The following is a 17432-nucleotide window of genomic DNA, read 5'->3' on the forward strand; positions in this document are numbered from 1 at the left end:
CTACCGTGTTTTTCGACAGCTACGGACTTCCCCCCATCGAAGCAAACCTTCGAAGGACTTTACCTGTAGTGGACGAGTATAACGACAAGTGTATTCAATCACCTTTTCGCCTTACTGCGGGCTTTTTTGTATCTACGTAGCCACGCGCATGTCGAAACGCTACAGCTTGAAAAGTTGTGTATCCATGTTTTCCTGTAACCTCGAAGAGAATGACGAAACAATAAAACGTCTCCTCGTGAGCGAACTCGTTTCGTAAAAAATAGGCTATTTATTTATTCACGACATACACAAGACCCTTGCGAGACGATCTTCCAACGTGCTGACCCGACGCTCACCGCCGTCGTCGCCGGTCTGCACCGTGACGTCGAGGGATGTGTGGAGAAGCCAGTAGCGACGGACGATAGGTCGGTTGAAACCCGCGTTGATGAGACACGGGTCGACTGTCTCTCCTCGTCTATACTTTTCCAACAGCTCGAGCTTGTAATCTACGAAACGCTTCATTTTCTTTGCAATCTTCCCACTGACGGTGAACAGACGTAAGGGTATCGTCTTGAGAATCGAGCGAAAGTCTCCCTCGCAGCTATCGCCGTGAATATAATCGCGTAATCGCAGCAAGTCCCGATACATTCGCGTTTGCACAAAGGTGGCAAACCTCTGCTCGGGCGTCATCATGACTGAGACGGAATGAGAGTAGACAACCTTTTTTTATTTCTCGTTACACACGAATTAGGCTCCAGCTTTGGTTTCGTAGCCGGGAAGGCAGCCCAAATACGGACGAAGGCTCGAGTCTAACCAATGGCTGGGGTTTCTCGACCAGAGTCCACCGCAGCGACAGGTAGTCAGTTGATCGCCGATTCGCAAAAAGAAGGTCTTTGGAGGAGGCTTGAAGGTTAGGACCAGGGGTAGATCACCCGTCAGTAGCCATTCGTAATCTGCAACGAAAGGAGTGTGAGAAACGCGTGTTTTTTTTTTTTTTAACTCAAACACACACACGTACAATCTTCTTCAGTCACAGAGTGACACTGATGGTCCATCTTCTCCATCTTCCTTCAATAGTCGAAGTCCTTCGCAACGTACGTCGAACGGTACCGTCCGACAGCCGAGAAACGGGCGAATCAATCGGTCCGTCCAATGCTTTTGCTCTGAAAAAAATGTGAACGATTATAGAACGTATTAAAAAAAAATAACGAGGAAGCGTACCTTTGGACCACAATCCACCGCAATTGGTGCAGAAGAAGCGGGCCCTGCCAATCTCCCGAAATATGTGAGGCGGGAAAAAACCGACTTCACGCGCAGCAAAAGTGTTGTACACTGGAAACGAAACTCTTCAAACATTTCGACGATGATGATGACGTCATGGGTATTACTTACGAGGATCTACCAAGCTGATCATGATGGAATGACGATCGACCATTCGCTTCGACATTTATAGTAAAGCTTTGCCTCTCACTCTCTATGACGTCATTGAACGTGTTTAAACATGTTAAGACGTGTTTGAACATGTTTGGACACGGGCGGCGAAGTCGCCCCTGGACACACTCGTTCCTCTCTCTTCCTCTCTATGACGTCATTGAACGTGTCTGAACATGTTTGAACGTGTTTGAACATGTTGTGACGTCACTGAACATGTCTGAACATGTTTGGACGTGTTTGAACATGTTGTGACGTGTGTAGACACGAACCCCGCAATACGAAAAAACGTCACGCAGTACGAATTAGATTGGTGGTTAGTGTGTCGCGCCCAGTGTAGAAGGATCCTGGGTTCGAATCCCACTCTGGGACGACTTGTACATGGCGACAAGAAGACCCAGAGTGTTAGCTAGAAATTAGTGTAATGTTTTATTCAACGCCGATGGTATTATTGTCATATGCGTCATCGCAAAAAGGCGCGAAAGACGGAAGGCGGGGTGGTCAAAGTACAGACGACACCGTCGCAATGCGAGGAGGAGGAGAGCGGTGTAGCGACTATAAAAGGTGCGCTGGTTCTACGACGATTGACAAGGAAGCCCACGAGGGGCATCCATCCACGACGTGAGTCGTTTCGTGGACCAAAATGTAAGTTGACCGTCTCTGCTGTGAGAGTGTATTCTATGTATGACATTGTTTTTCAGGAACCAATAGCCGCTGTCACCGCATGACACTGAATACAGGGACTCATCCCATCCTCTCTCATCATCATCAATCTCAAGCGTTCCTCAACTGAAGGGAAAAGTGAGCATTGTTTCGTGAGGGGGAATCTCGTACTGATTTTGTTTGACCGCAGTGCCGCGCTGTCTCGTATGTCAGTACGACCCCATCGATGCCATGCTCGTGGCCGTAGAAAGAGAGCACGAAGCTAGAATAGAGAATCTCGGTAATAGCCCAGTCGTCCTTTCAGATGACGACGACGACAGAGTCAGTAGTCCGCCTTTCGTAATACCTGAAACGGACGACGACGACGACGACGACGACGAATTGCTCATGTGGGAAGGGGATCAGTCGTATGCAGATTTCATTCCTCTGTCTGGTAGGGTTCGAGATGAATCACCAGATGCAAGCCCAGAATTTCGAAACGAAGCTGAGCCTGTCCAGGGTCGTAGAATCGTTGAATTGAGAGAACACGTCGTAGAGAATCATCCCTCCGTCACGGAGAGACGATTCCTTCCTTTTTTTGTCACAGACGAGGCATTTGACGGAACGGCTACTAGGTACACGCTTCTCTGTTCCCCGCACGACGACAACGTCGACGATTTGCGACTCTATCTACCGAGCATAGCTCCAGTAATCACGCGCGTCCTCGAAGCTTATCCCATGCCTTTTAAATTTTGTCTGTGCTCGAAGGCGCTCATGGTTAAGGACGGAGCCGACGGGTTGACTTCGCATCTCCTTCACGTGAACCTTCACATGAGAGTCGTTCATAACCGCCAAGAAATCGAAGGCGCGATAAATGCTGCCATCGCAGAGTCCTCGCAACGCGTTGAAAACTATGCGAGAGAAGGGTCTGGTTTCACCTCGAACGACGTCCAATGTGTCGACTTAAAACTAACGCGCTTAAAACCGAAGCGGATTGATGCACGATCGAGCTTCCCGAAATGTTGAAGAAAAAAACAAAGACTCTCACAAACGTCAAACTTCCACCGAATCACGAAAACGAGTGTTTCAAGTATAGCGTGCTGGCACTCTTGCATCCGTTGAGAAACAAACCAAACGATTATGTCAGATACCACAAATACATGATCCTTCGAATCCGGAGACGCGCGTAACGTACTGGCCACCCTGCTTCCCAGTCACTTACGAAGACATTGCCCTGTGGGAGAGAAAAAAACAAAATATCCGTCTACATCTACGTGTTCAACGAGCAGACGAGTTCGATATCTACCGGGCGGATTCCCTGCACGCTCTATCAGGATAAAGTCCACCTGCTCGAGGTTAGGGATCATTTCTATGGAATCAGAAAATTTAGCACTTTCATGGGACGAGGAGACTATTTTTATTGTGAGAAATGCACGAGCGGTTATAGGACGAGAGGGGCGTTGGAGCAGCACGAACGTTTGTGTCGAGACGTAACGAAGTAATTCTCGAAATGCCAAAAGCGGGGAGAGCGTCTCCTTCACCAGATACAGTACATGCATCCCTACCCCTATTTTGCGGTGTTGGACACGGAAAGCATACTGGAAAAGGACGCGCTCGTGAAGGACGCCTCGAGTGTGCACAGGATGAGCTCGTATAGCATTGTGCTAGTGAGAAGTTGTGATGGGAAAATAATGAACGTAGATGGCTATTTGGGACCCAACGCGGCAGAGAAATGCTTGCTCTCGCTCAAGCGATTTAGTGATCAAATCGATAGGCTGAACCGTCTTCCCTCACCGTTGGTCATGAGTATGGAAGACCACTTTCGGCACGCGAGCGCTACGCACTGCGAATTTTGTGGAATCGAATTTAACCGACATACGCGGAAGGTGTCGCATCACGACCACACCCGTTTCGTAGATCCCGGTTCCTCGAATTTTGTCGCGACGCCTGTGTGATACGTGTAACCTTACGTGTCGTAATACCAAAGAACTCGTCGTGTGCGTGCACAACCTGCAGTACGATTTGAGCTCCCTTCTCCGCCACATGCACGTTCTAAATCTGGGCGAACCGTGGATCTTAGCTTCGAGCTCGGAAAGATAAGAGGGTTCAATATTGGAGATCTCTATTTCCGCGATACCACGCAGTTTTTCAACCTCTCCTTGTCGAACCTGGTGGAAACCCTGCTCGCCAGCGGTGGTGAAAGCGCGTTTCATTGTACCCGTCAAATGTTTGGTGACCGTTTCCGACGCCTCCTCAGGAAGGGAATTTACCCGTACACCTTCGTCGACAGTTCGAAGCGTACAATTTGCCCGCACTACCGCCAAAGGAAGCTTTCAAAAGCGACCTGAACGACCAAGAGATCACGGACGAGGACTATCAGTACGCCCTCGAGATTTTCGAATTGTTCGAATGTAAGAACCTAGGAGATTACACGCGTCTCTACGTCACGCTGGACGCTTGTCAGCTCTGCGACGTCGTACTGTATTTCAGGAAGATCGCGCTAGAGACGGATGGGATGGATATCTTACGTGCCATGTCCCTCGCCAGTTACGCGTGGAGTAGCGCTCTGAAGCTCACCAATGTCAAACTCGAGCTCATGAGCGATCGCGAGATGTACGAAACGATCGAGAAGGGGATCAGGGGAGGCATTTGTAACAGCTTCCACAGATACTGTAGGGGCTAATCACGAGGGGTGTGACGATTACGATCCCCACCAAGAAAAGACTTTTATCCAGTACCTCGACGTGAACAGTTTGTACCCGTACGCGATGACTTTCCATCTCCCAACAGGAGGTTTTGAGTGGGTGGATCCTTCGAGGTGGAGCGAGATCGATTTTTCTCAACATTCCTCACGATTCGGAAGTGGGTTACGTGTACGTGGTAGACTTGTCATATCCAGAAGAACTGCACGCGCTCACCAGGGATTTTCCACTGGCACCAGAACACAGGTGCGTGGACGAGAACGAACTGTCCCCCTACCAACGCCACCTGAAAGATGCGTTGTCGCTGAACGCCCCTCCTACCAAGAAACTCTTGCTGACGTGCCACGACAAAGAACGCTATGTCGTTCATTATGCATTGCTCGCTCTGTACGTGAGGTTGGGCATGAAAATAAACGTGTTCACAACATCCTCTCGTTCCACCAAGACAACTTTTTGCGAACCTTCGTGCAGAGAAACGTCGCGTTGAGGAATGCCGCGACCACGAAATTCGAGCGACTTCTGTACAAAACCATGTCGAACAGCACGTTCGGTAAGTCGATACAAAATGTGAGACGCATGAAAAGGTACGCTATAGCCTACGACAAAGAAAGCGCGCTCCGAAAAGCTAGCTCCGTCGACAGTCAGCATTTTCACATTCTGAGTGATAAGTGCATCTTATACGAGATGAAGCAACGCCGCATCAAATGCACGCACCCCCTTTTACGTGGGCTTTGCCATTCTTGAAATATCCAAAGTCCGAATGTACAGCTTCATCTACGAATCGCTCTTTTCTCGCTTGACATGTCCAGTGCAATTGATCTATAGCGACACGGACAGCATAATTTTTTCTCTCACGTGTGAAAGCCTGGAAGAGCAGCTGATGAAGATTGAGAGTGAGTTAGATCTGTCTTCCTATCCGCCGGACCACCCACTTTTCAACGACGAGCACGCGAATCAGATGGGGTACTTCAAAGACGAGACGGGAGGTGGAGTTATTCAGGAAGTCGTAGCCATCCGAGCGAAAATGTACAGCATCCTCTTGGCTGGGACACACAAACAGATCGCGAGAGCGAAAGGAGTTAAGAAAGACGTGGTGAGGAAACATTTATTGCACGAAGTGTACCGAGATTCTCTGTTCAATGAAAAGGCGGTCTCTCAGAAGCAGTGCACCATCCAGAGTATAAAGCAAACGATGTACACCATTTCGAGACTCAAGAAGAGCTTGGTCCCCTACGACGACAAGCGCTATCTCGTGGATGCCGTACACTCCTTCCCTTATGGAAGCTGCGAATACGGTAAGCTTTCCTAGTGTTTTGACGCGTATAGGATTACGATAGTGCTCTCTCTCTTTGTGCAGCAACGGAAAACCCGGAAGAGAGCCCGAGAGCGTCGACGTCGTCAGGCATCGAGTAACCGCGGAACAAAGAGCTGCACGCGCATGTAATCGAGAATAAAAGTTCTAGTCGAGACATGCTTCTCTCTCTCTCTCTCTCTCTCCCTCAGACAGGAGAAGCACGGGTCATCGTGGCAGTGTGGTAGCGGAATGGGTGTACGAAAAGAATGACCATTCCGTCATCGTGCTGGCGCAGTAACCCGCGCAATGACGACGCTGCGATGAAGATACCCCATATCCTTTCTCTTGAGGCAAGTCAGGGAGGGTGCAGGCATCTATTGACCAAGTCCTTTGTATGTATTCAATAAAGATGTTTCAGTGAAAGAACACACAGAGTCTCGTCAAAGTTATTCGGACTGTTTAATGCGTTGCATGTCAATAACCAAGCGGTATTTCAATAAATCAGTGACAAAGTTGGCGATGTAGACTGCTTGCAAATGTCGCTGCTTCCGCAGGGCGTGCTTAATATGAGCGATGGCACGAGCGAGAAGGTCCACGATGTCTGCAGCGATGTAGTTGAATTCTGCGTTGGCCAAGCTCACAAATTCGCTCATCAGTCCCAGGGGTCCGTCAGGAACCGTTATGCAGACGTTCTTGTAACGGGCGTAAATTCGACGCACCATCTCCTGCAGCGGCCCCGGCGAGATCTCTCCTATATTGCCAAAGCCTACCATGTCTATCACGTAGCGAAAAGCAGTGATGACGAGCTCGTTGCGGGGACTTTCGCCGTTGAAACATTCCTTCTCCACTTCTTCCCAAGAAGCGTGGGTACGGGAACAATTTTGTAAAGAGTGGTAGCTGAACATCTTCACGTAGTGATGACGCGAGCGCGGTGCGCCCTGCCTTTATAGAGATAAACGCGCGCGCGCGCAAAGAACGGAGAATGAAAGCGAAACTGAAAAGCCACCCGTCGCCGCTAGGAGCGCGCGCGCAGCAGAGAGCCGAAACCGAAAACACCCGCGGCCGGCGCAGGGGGCGCTAGGAGCGCGCGCGCGCGCATGCGCGGACGGGTGGAGCAGAGGGCGCGCGCGCGTCGCCTCTCTCAGTTTCTCTCGGACCGTCGCGGAAGACGGACGTGCGCTCCGCGCGCTCGCTCAGTTGCTGGCTGCCTCTCGTAGAGAGCAGACGTATGTTCTCCGCGCTCGCTCAGTTTCTGCCTGGAAGTTGCCGCGGGGGAAAAGGTGAGTGATTTGACGCGCTCCTTTTCTCGTATGTTTGCCGTGTTTAGCGGTGACCGCGCTCGTGCTAAGCCTTTTCTCGCATGTTTAGACTTGTTTTGCGGTGTCCAAGCCTGTTGACGCATGTTTAGCGATGTGTGGTTCCCGCCTTGTGTTAGCTGCGTAGTGTTGGGGTTAGGCCTAAGCGATCGCCCCCCCGTAAGCCTCTTTCCTCGTATGTTTGCCGTGTTTAGCGGTGACCGCGCTCGTGTTAAGCCTTTTCTCGCATGTTTAGCGATGTGTGGTTCCCGCCTTGTGTTAGCTGCGTAGTGTTGTGGTTAGGCCTAAGCGATCGTCCCCCCCCGTAAGCCTTTTTCCCCCGATGTGTACTGTTTTCTGTTTAGCAGTAGCGGTTAGACCTTTTCTCTCGCATGCCTAGACTTGTTTAGCAGTGTTGTCATTTTTACCTGCCGCTAGTATCTTGTTCTCTGTCTCTCTCCTCTAGAGCTATGATGGTGGCGCCATCTGGTGTGATGCCTTGCAACTAAGTGGCCACCTGTCGTCGATCTCTGCAACTACCCGACGTCAACAAGCACTGGTCACCCCGGAGCCGTTTCTTCGCCGCGGCATCGTTGATTTTCGAATAAATTGTTTCTCTCCACTCTATTTCTATCTTTTCATTTTATTTTCTACCTATTTTTTTATTTTTTATCAGCTCAACTAGCCGGCAAGTCACATCTTTGTCTGGACGTGTCTTAGATGATCCCCAATTAGTGTAATGACTCCCTGGTGGGTCCTGATTAATGTGGGGGGTCCCAATTAGCTCTAATTACTCATTAATGGCGTCCAGACAAAGATGTGTCTTGCCGGCTAGTTGAGCTGATACATTACTACTCTTACTTATTACAGGTACGATGCAATAGCATTGAAGAGGTATCACACAGAAAGAATCAGACAATATTTTTTATTAACGGTAATCATACACTCAAGTTTTCAATGAATCAGAATTAAAACGGAGCACATTTAATCAAAGAAGATATTCTTAATCAATATAATTACAATCAAAATCACAAGTTTTATTATAAAAAGTCTAATATCCCTAAATTTCTATTCCAACATGACACAAATTTAATTAATCAGTTTCTTATTAAGTGAATAGCATAGACGTAAGGAAATAATTCGAATCAACACAACACAATCAATACCTATCACTGTATGAGAAACAAAGCCGAGGCATCCTCCAACACGCAAGCAACAGTTACATGTAAGGAAATAATAGCGAAACAATTATCTATCAAAACGAGAAACGGACGTCACTTTTAATCAAAGAAGATATTCTTAATCAATATGATAACAATCAAAATTTCTAGTTTTATTATAAAAAGTCTGAGACGTGACCACCATCATTGCGACACTAGCAATAGCAGGGTTTTAATTTCAATTCGAAGTTCTGTTAGATGTAAGTAATTAATTATATATAAAGAAAATTTATTACATTGACCTGATGATATATACAGTGCAAGCAGTAAATAACAGTGGTATATACAGTGAAGCCGGTTAATAACATACAACGAATGACAGTGGTATATACAGAGAAACCAGTAGATAACATAGAATGAATAACAGCAGTGTATACAGAGTAACCAGTTAATAACATAAAATGAGTAAACAGTGGTAGATAAAAAGAGACAGCGAAGAATGGTGCATACAATGAACCAGTGAAGAACATTACTTTACATTACATACATTATATACATTACTTTACATTACATACATTATATACATTACATTACATACATTACATTACATGCAATGAACCACTGAAACTATGAGGAAGAAAACCTATACAGTGCTAAATTAGTGAAGAGAGAGGACTAAGAAGGAAAGATAAGACCAGCTTTCATTTGATGTTTTAACACTGTATAGAGGACACTGGTAACACGACTCAACAGTGCGTGAAAAATATTAAGGAATTTTTCACGGTGAAGACGTTCGTGGCTAGCCACGTCAATGAGAAAGCAGAGAGGTCCAAGTGGTGCAACTCACGGGTCAAAAAGTTTCGCACCTTACCACGAAGGGATGCTACTGCTGCCAGGACCGAAAGGAACCTCGCACGTCTCACCACCGCCCTGTTACGGGCCCTCCAGAGAACGTGAAACCCTAAAAAAGTAACCAAGCGGCATAGCCGATGCGCTACCGATCGCGGTGCGACACGGAGGGCACCCCACTCTAGCGGGCACCGCAACGAGAAACAACGCGCAGTTCGCGACCAGAAACATCTTGAACTGGAAGGCGCACAATAGTTCAATGGACTTCAGATTTGAAGTTTTGTGATGAAATACTGTCGTTCTTAGTGCAGTGACCATCAGCCTGAAAAAGAAATGCAAGCTATCCTTGTTCCGTTAGCTACCGGGAGAAAATAGTGCTTTCACTTTTAACATTCACGCAATCAATCGCTTGTCAATCGGCGTCTCAATCTGCCGGGCTCGAATTATTTGCAGCCAGCAGTCTTCGTCATAGTTCGGTAGACATGGGGAATCAGGTACTTACTCTCAGCGGCTTTCGCCAGATTTACTATCGTCATTTCTTTTTCGGGAGAATTAAAACTTGGTGAAATATTCGTAACGGTTCGTTTGCTTTTAACTTTACAAATGAAAGAAAATGCAGCCAACGCTAATCGCGAAGTCAAAGAGTACCGGGTACAATTTATTCTAGTTATTTCAATTCATTATTTTAGCGTATCAGTAGCATGAATTGCAAAGAAACGAACGTTATAAACGTTTACTTTGAACATCGCCTCGCAATGCTCACTTCACGCGCTCACATCACATTCATTAGCGTTAGGACGTCGTCACATTATTAGGACGTCGGGAATGCCAGTGTACCTGTACAGAACAGCGGGCTGGGTTATTCTTCAAAGAAAGTGCTAAAGTAGGTTCAGACAGTTCCATGAGAGCACCGAGAGGGGGGCAGGAAGGGGCCGTGCCCCCCCCCCCCAGAGCTTCAAGGTCACTTGTGAAAGCTGTCTGTCTCTGTTCGAAATATTGGCGGCCCTCGTCCTGAGGCAACTCCCTTCATACTCTTTTTCTATAGGTCGTCATGATTTGTTTGATATATCTAAGTAATGTGAATCTCTGAACACCACACATTCCGCATCCTCCGACTCCAGAAACAGATGTGAGGGGGTTACATGTTTGCACACCCCCTCGGGAGAAATCCTGGGAACGCCCATGGAAAGTTCCTCAGGCATGTTTTGAAACGCACAGACTGCGCGCTGTTCTGGTTTCTCATCGACAGAGCTGCAGTACTACAGTACACAGTTTTGTCCCAACATCTGCCTCAGAGTGTCTGTGTCTGAGCAAAACTCAGGGAAAAGACTCAAGCATAACAGGCGGTGGCGGTATTCTGCGGTCCTGTCTAAGTGTTCTTGGATTCCATTCCATGCAGGGTTACAGGTCAGAGCCTGTTTGAATGAATCTTCCGCTTGTAGTTCTCCACTACTGTGGTAGTCGTATGCGTCTTCAGCTTCCGAGCAATCCTGCACCTTGCAGATGGCAGTTCGAGAAGGGAGTATCTTACGTATTGTTTTATATTAACACAATTTTTTGCGGTAAACAAAACGGGTTTTGCTCCCGTTTCTTTTTATGGAGGACAATGGTAAAAACCAGGACCTCCGTAGAAGAAGATATTTTAACTCGAATTCAATCATCATCAATTCATCTTTTCCTCGAAAAGCAATATTAAAAAAAAAACTTATAGTGCGACTGGTGTTTTGTCAGCTGTGCATTGATGTTGCCCAAATGGAGCATCCCAACTGATACAGCCATTACACGTTCTGGTCGGCGTGCTTCGAATTACATCTTTTATCTTTTTCACGTGTGCTTCACTGGCTCCGTAATCGTCGTGTTTCTTTCGAACGTGCACCGTCAACGATTATAGTTCGAACTAAGTGAGGCATCTCGGGCCATTTCGAACTCCATTGGAGCTCTGACAAGGAATCCTGCCGAATGTGCTCGGAGCGCAGCGATGTGCAGGTGTTGCGGTCTGACATACAAATTTCCGAACTCAACATGTTTGGGAAATCACATTTTATCCTGTATGAAATGCCCTGTCGACCAAAAGGTTGAGCTTGTTAGAGGTCTTAAGGGAGAATCATTCCTCAGCAGAAGGTTATCTTTGGACCCTTCAAAGTCGAGGGATTCTCATTCGATTGTATCGAAGAGAAGTCGACCGGCAGGGGTGAGCAAGAATGTGAATTTCTTTATAGCAATACGCTAGCGGATGAGCAGAAAGAAGCTGCCTCGAAATGAACACTGGCTGGCAGTTTTTAGAATACTAGGACCTTCCTTTAAAGTACCGACGCGGTACATGCCATGTGGTCCTCTACTTGATGCCGAATACTAAAGATCAGAACGGGAAATTGAGGGCATAATCAGCTAATCAGCCGAGCAGTGTTCTTGACGGTGCTCACTGATAGCTGGACAAATCCTCGCGATGAGTACGCCGAACTTCGTTGTAGCGAGTCAACAGACGGTGTTCTACATGTCGATAGGCACTAAAAGGAACGGTCTCCGGTCTCTCACTAAACTTCTCCACGTCAGCACTGAAATCTGCAAGCACCCTGCGATCAGCCCATTGGCAGGTTTCTCAAGGCGTTGTTACTGCTACAAAAAAAAAAAAAAAGAAACTCCCTTTCCTCAGAAAAGTTGAGTCTGGTACAAGTTGTCTTGGTATGAATTGCCTTGGTATAAGTTGTCCTGGGAGTGAGTTGTCCTCGTCTGATCTCTCTTGCTGTGCGCTCTCTTGGTATGAGTTGTCCCGCTATGTGTTGTCTTGGTATGTGGGAAGTAGTCTCGGTATGGATTGTCCTGGAATAAGTTGAGTTTTGTCTGAATTCAGTGGTATGAGTTGTCCAGACATAACTTGTCTTGGTATGAACTGGATGGTCGGCCGTAAATGAATTCGACAAATGCCCCACGTTCAAGCGAGTGAAGAGAAAGCCAAAGCCAACGCGAAGACCGCGCCAATACCTTTATGATTAACCTTTCAATTGTGCGATGGTCCTTCCAGTATCGTCCTGAGCCTACCCCGTGAACGTTTTTCGGTCTCTTCTGTTTCCACATTCCTCCAACCAAAACTTCAGGCCCGACCAGAACTTGTTAGGAGGGAGGTGCCATCTGGAACACCCGTTGCAGTGTCCGACCTGTTCAGTGGTGACCTGTGCAAAGAGTTCATTCAGTAGGTCAGGTGAAATGCGGCGTAAAGTTTCCACCGCGGCTTCCGCAGTTCGCGCGTTCAGTGGTTATGCCTATTCCTCTGCTTGTTTCTGCTATCATACAGCGAGAAGAGGCCAGCAACCACAGAACATTTTCAATGAATTTTTGCAAATTTACCGCGTCATGTCCTATGTGCTCGGTTGCACACAATAGCAGAATTCGCCAGCATGAAGAGGTAAAACCTGAGTAATATAGTCCCGGATTGTTCAGCGAGTTTTCAACATACTCAGTAATGCCTGAAGGTGAGCACGTTTCCTATCAAATGTCTAGATAATGTGCTAGACCTGCCTAGCTCAAGTGTCCACGCTGAATGCGAGCACTTTAAAAAGTTCGAAAGTTATTGTATGCCATTGTGTGAACGGTCACAGCTATCAGGGCAGTTAGGACTTGTATGTTTCTGTAATTTTGTTTTAACAACGTTCTGAAATGTTGAGGTTATACTCTCCGGACCAATGAGTTTGTGCCTATAAAAGTTACAGCGTAGCTCAGAAGCAGTGTTGTACCCGTTGCCGAAATATGGTATCGCGATACCGATACTCGTTACTTGAGTAAAAAGTATCCAAATACCGATATCGATACTTCCTTTGTAAAGTAACGAAGTACCGCTACCGTTACTAAAAAAAGTAACGCGATACTTTGGGCGATACTTTTGTTTGAAATACGGAGATGGTGCAACATGGAAATATCGCTCACGTGAACAGTTCTGCAGTGAAAAGACAGCATATTTCATAGGTAGCTCGGAAACGTTATGCTTGACTTTTATCAATAGCTGGTTCTTGAAATCGGCTTCTGTCATTCTTGCAAGCTGTGGTGTCTCCGGCAGCTGACAGAGGCCAGTGTTGCAATTACGTTAGCGCCAGGCCCACACATACCATGAAGTCCAATGACCCAGGAATCCTATCTGAAGTTCACAATGCCACAGTATATGTGAGTGTGACTCAGTGCACCAGCTCCGGTGGCGCAGCGGTAACGCGTGCGCTTGGAGACTGGGAGGTCCGCGGTTCGAATCCGCGGGCCGGCTGTGCCGTCTGGGGTTTTTCCTGGGTTTCCCTCAGATGTGTAATAGGCGTATGCCGGCACAGTTCCCCTGAAGTCGGCCCATGGACGCAGCTATCCTCCCCCCGAGCGGATTCCGCTCGGTCTTCCACTTCACCCTTTCCTCTCCTCCTCTCCACCGCCTTTCCCTTCCCGAGAAACATGCCGCCTAATCAGGCAGGCAGACCTCTCGGGTTCCTCCCAAAACGACACTCCTCCTCCCCTCCTCCTCCCCTCGTGACTCAGTGCGACACGGCAGCTTAGCAGTGGAATTTAGAGCGCACTGTTAAAGAACTTGACCTCTGTTCGTTGAACTCAACTCTTTTGTTGAACACAGCGTGGTTATTTCCTTCAGTTTCAAAGAAAAACGGTGAACACGTGTTTGGTATAATTTAATAATTCCGGTTACGGAGCACGTAGCCGTGTCCACACGCTTCTTGTCGAGGGCTAGGCGAACCATTGACAATGAATAAGAGTAATAAATATGGTCGGTGAAGAAAGGGTGGGCACTAAAAAGTATCGGTATCTGTAACGATGCGCTACCATAAATGCGTAACGGAAATACTTTTCCGATACTGATTTTAAAAAGTATCGCCGATACGCACTCCGATACCAAAAAAGTATCGATTACTGTAACGGCGTTACTTGTAACGGCGACACGTACAACACTGCTCAGAAGATACCGAGTTTACCCATAAGTTTACCGAGGTCAACATGAGATTGTGTATCTACATTTACTCCTTCGAATCTTTTTTGAAGCGTGTACAGCGTGCTATTAACTTCTCCTTCGTTCTATTTGCTGCGAGATTGACCTATAGGGGGCGACACTGACACCATCCTAGTGCGGATAACACGTGGGCCGATGTTCGGATTTGATGGTTCTTTTCCGTAATTCCTGTGTATATTCACCGGAAGATCACTTGTGCCGCGATGGTACGATACCGTTCGGTTCCACCTACGGCACTGAACGCGGAATAAACGTGTAAAAGCAGACGACGCGTCCACACTGAGATAGTTCTCCGTTTTCCGCAGCGCGCCGACACCGTTCGATCTCGGAGCGAATAATCAAACTCAAACTCAACTTCTCCTTCGTCTTCAGGTTACCTACGGGAACTGGTGGAGTCACATATTGCGAAGTTTCCCAAACGTGAGGGCTGTTGATAAGAAGAACAATGTGTTCAGCTTCATTATTCCATCCGGCGAATTACCGTCACTTTTCACTGGCGCCGCCTGTGGAAATCATGGGTGCAGCGACGATGTCACGATGTTAATCGATGAAGCAGGTCAAGGTAATACTTTCAGAAAAATAAACGAAAGTAGCACAGATGTAGTTTATCATTGTTCACGTGTGTAGTAATAGGACTTTCCATACAAAATTGTTTGACTTGTTTTCCCGACGGTTACAATTGTGCAGTTTTGTGTCGTGACTGCACTGGACCCTTTACATTGATCTGGTCGATGAGGTCGTCCGTTCTAATGTGTACAATGTGTGAATTGAGTAATGGGTACTCTTATTTACATGGACAAGTTAAGATGGACAGATGACGATACACGTATAGTGAGATCCCAAGAGGCTATGACATGTACGAAAGCGCGCGCGCACCCACACAGAAACAAGTGTGTGCGCGCGCCCGTTTGCAGGGCCAGTTCTGCGTATGATCAATAGGGTCGTGAAGCTGTGGAGCCCACTGTAGCTCACTGCCAAGTAACGCAATGGCTTGTCGAGACTGGAAGGTACCCGTGTTTTTGCTGTCTAACGTTTTTCCTGGCTTTTCCTCAGACGCTCTCAGACATATGTCGGTACAGTTCCCTTAGAAGTCGGCCCAGGACGCACATTCCCCAGGGCGTCAGTCGTGACGTTGCCCACCTATGTGAGGCCGACAACGGCGAGCCCTTTCACCATCACCATCACCACCAAATCAATGGCTTTTTGGTACCACGCTTCTTTGAATAGGTCAATCCAAAACTTGCCCGTCCTATTCCGATTCGACAGCACCTCTCTTGCGCGACACTCGAAGTATCAATTATACGACCTTATTTAACCCTCGTCAAACAACAACTTTATTTTTCAAAGATGGTGAATGGAGAATTTCATCGCCAGTGGCGATACTCTACCCCAATGCTGATGGTGATGTGGGGAATGGAATAATGAGCCCCTTCACAATATGTTCCTCGTCAAGTTTCCCAGCGAGAGCTGTAGTATCATTTCCTATACGTTTTTCCCCCCTTAATTAATCCATCGCCTGGAGCATATACCTGCATGTCTCGAGAAACGGGTAGCTCCTCCTTGCCGTTATGTGTCGAGCTGTAGTGCTGCACTTGCTTCGACGAGCACCCTCCTTTCCGTGTCAGCTATCGATTCGACATTCATACAGTTTACATGGTTGTCAGTGCCATTCCCCAGGCTGAATTCACCAGCATCACAATACCGAAATCATCTACGTGAATCCGTACTCATTTTAAAAGTGGATCTGCCCTAACGAATCAAGTTGCGTTGAACAGACTCGTAGGGTATACAGGGTGAGTCACGTAGCGTGTCGTTTGACCTTTGCAAAAAACAGCTCAACAGAAAAATATGGGGTAAGCGGCTGCCTTCCGGCCATTCAATTTGCCTGCACCTACTAAAAATTGTTTTGACGACTTTTAATTGAAATAAATTAACTTTTTCAATTGAACTCGGAAATTTGCCTAGTCAGTAGTCAGAAAAACTAGCGTATCTCGCAGTGCCTATCTAGCAAAACAATTGCTAGATACGCTAGCTAGCGTATTTAGCATCCACAAACAAGACCGCCCCCGTCCCCGCCCCATCCCGCTCTTGCGAATGTTAATTAGGGCTAAACCACGTGAGCGCCAGCCCACAGATACCGACCTCACTGTATCATCTGAGGAATTAACCACGTGGGCACCAGCCCACTTTCACGACTCTATCTGGTAAGCCATCCCTGCCACATGCCTTTCTTAATATTATAATTAGGTGCACGCCCTACTGTGTTGGAGTAAACCACGTCAGAGTGATACCGACCTCACTGTGTCATCTGAGGAATTAACCACGTGGGCACCAGCCCCCATATCGTAAGCCAGCCTCCAGCAAGTCCCTCGCACGCGCAACACGCGCTTCTTATTATAATTAGTTTGCATGCACACCTACTATGTAAATAACTAAGACTGGGCACGCGCCTCAGTCTTATAAAAACGGTGCATGCAAACGGAGATTAGTCAGAACAGTAAAAAATGGCAGACCAGTTCTACATCAATTTACTCTCAAACGCGGTTGAACCAGCCCACGAAGCTGTCGTTATACTTCTTAATAAGTTTACCTCCACCCTCTCGCAGATTTTAAACCTGACCAGTTGTGGCTGACCACGTGGGGGCACCAACCCCTTTGCTTGCCTGTAGGATGCACTCACTGAATGTCATCTTAATTGTGTAGTTCCATCAGAATGATATACCTCTTGTTTTAAACAAACTACGTTAACAATGAATAATTAGCTTAGTTATGAAATCAGAAATGTGCCATAACCGTTCATCCATCTAAGGATCTTAGTAAAACATAATAATAATAATAAGATTACGAAGATTAATTTTTTATGGATAGTTGCACAATTCTTACTCGATCCTGCAAAAGCGTATACGAAGAGGGGAGTCAAGTCCTGTAGATCTCATAAACAAAATACAGAGGAAGCGTGGACCTCCACGCGAAAGCTTGTACAAATTAAACTTAAACAAAAATCTTCAGTGTCGGCTTCTGTGTTTTGTTTATTGGATCCCTGCAAGGATAAAACGATAGCTCGATTCATACATGGCACAACATTGTTCA

At 47.1% G+C, this 17432-nt stretch overlaps 2 protein-coding genes and 2 long non-coding RNA genes across 4 annotated transcripts in view; 3 read left to right on the forward strand and 1 right to left on the reverse strand.

Annotated features, from left to right (window-relative positions):
- LOC135372411 (uncharacterized) overlaps window positions 1-17432 on the forward strand; it is a 121769-nt gene that overhangs the window by 49050 nt on the left and 55287 nt on the right. Inside the window, exon 7 of the mRNA XM_064606026.1 lies at window positions 14715-14904. Coding sequence (XP_064462096.1) covers window positions 14715-14904 — 190 coding nt within the window. The remainder of the gene's footprint in view (window positions 1-14714; window positions 14905-17432) is intronic.
- On the reverse strand, window positions 638-1473 carry LOC135372410 (uncharacterized). The gene is made up of 3 exons (XR_010415988.1): window positions 1201-1473; window positions 998-1142; window positions 638-932 (listed from the first exon to the last, which is right to left on the reverse strand). It is a non-coding gene; the product is annotated as an uncharacterized LOC135372410 (long non-coding RNA).
- LOC135372409 (uncharacterized) lies at window positions 5491-6223 on the forward strand. The gene is made up of 2 exons (XM_064606024.1): window positions 5491-6049; window positions 6112-6223. The coding sequence occupies exons 1-2, from the start codon at window positions 5515-5517 to the stop codon at window positions 6165-6167; spliced, it is 591 nt and encodes a 196-aa protein (XP_064462094.1). The 5' UTR covers window positions 5491-5514; the 3' UTR covers window positions 6168-6223.
- LOC135372412 (uncharacterized) lies at window positions 7202-7970 on the forward strand. Its single transcript, XR_010415989.1, has 2 exons — window positions 7202-7328; window positions 7810-7970. It is a non-coding gene; the product is annotated as an uncharacterized LOC135372412 (long non-coding RNA).

This window comes from Ornithodoros turicata, unplaced genomic scaffold, assembly GCF_037126465.1.
Source record: "Ornithodoros turicata isolate Travis unplaced genomic scaffold, ASM3712646v1 Chromosome147, whole genome shotgun sequence".
Lineage (NCBI taxonomy): Eukaryota > Metazoa > Arthropoda > Arachnida > Ixodida > Argasidae > Ornithodoros > Ornithodoros turicata.

Excerpts from the sequence above, each read along its gene's own strand:
- LOC135372409 (XM_064606024.1), top strand. The coding sequence starts at position 5,515 with ATGTACAGCTTCATCTACGAATCGCTCTTTTCTCGCTTGACATGTCCA. Across the intron at positions 6,050-6,111 it reads TTATGGAAGCTGCGAATACG|CAACGGAAAACCCGGAAGAG; the intron begins GTAAGCTTTCCT and ends CTCTTTGTGCAG.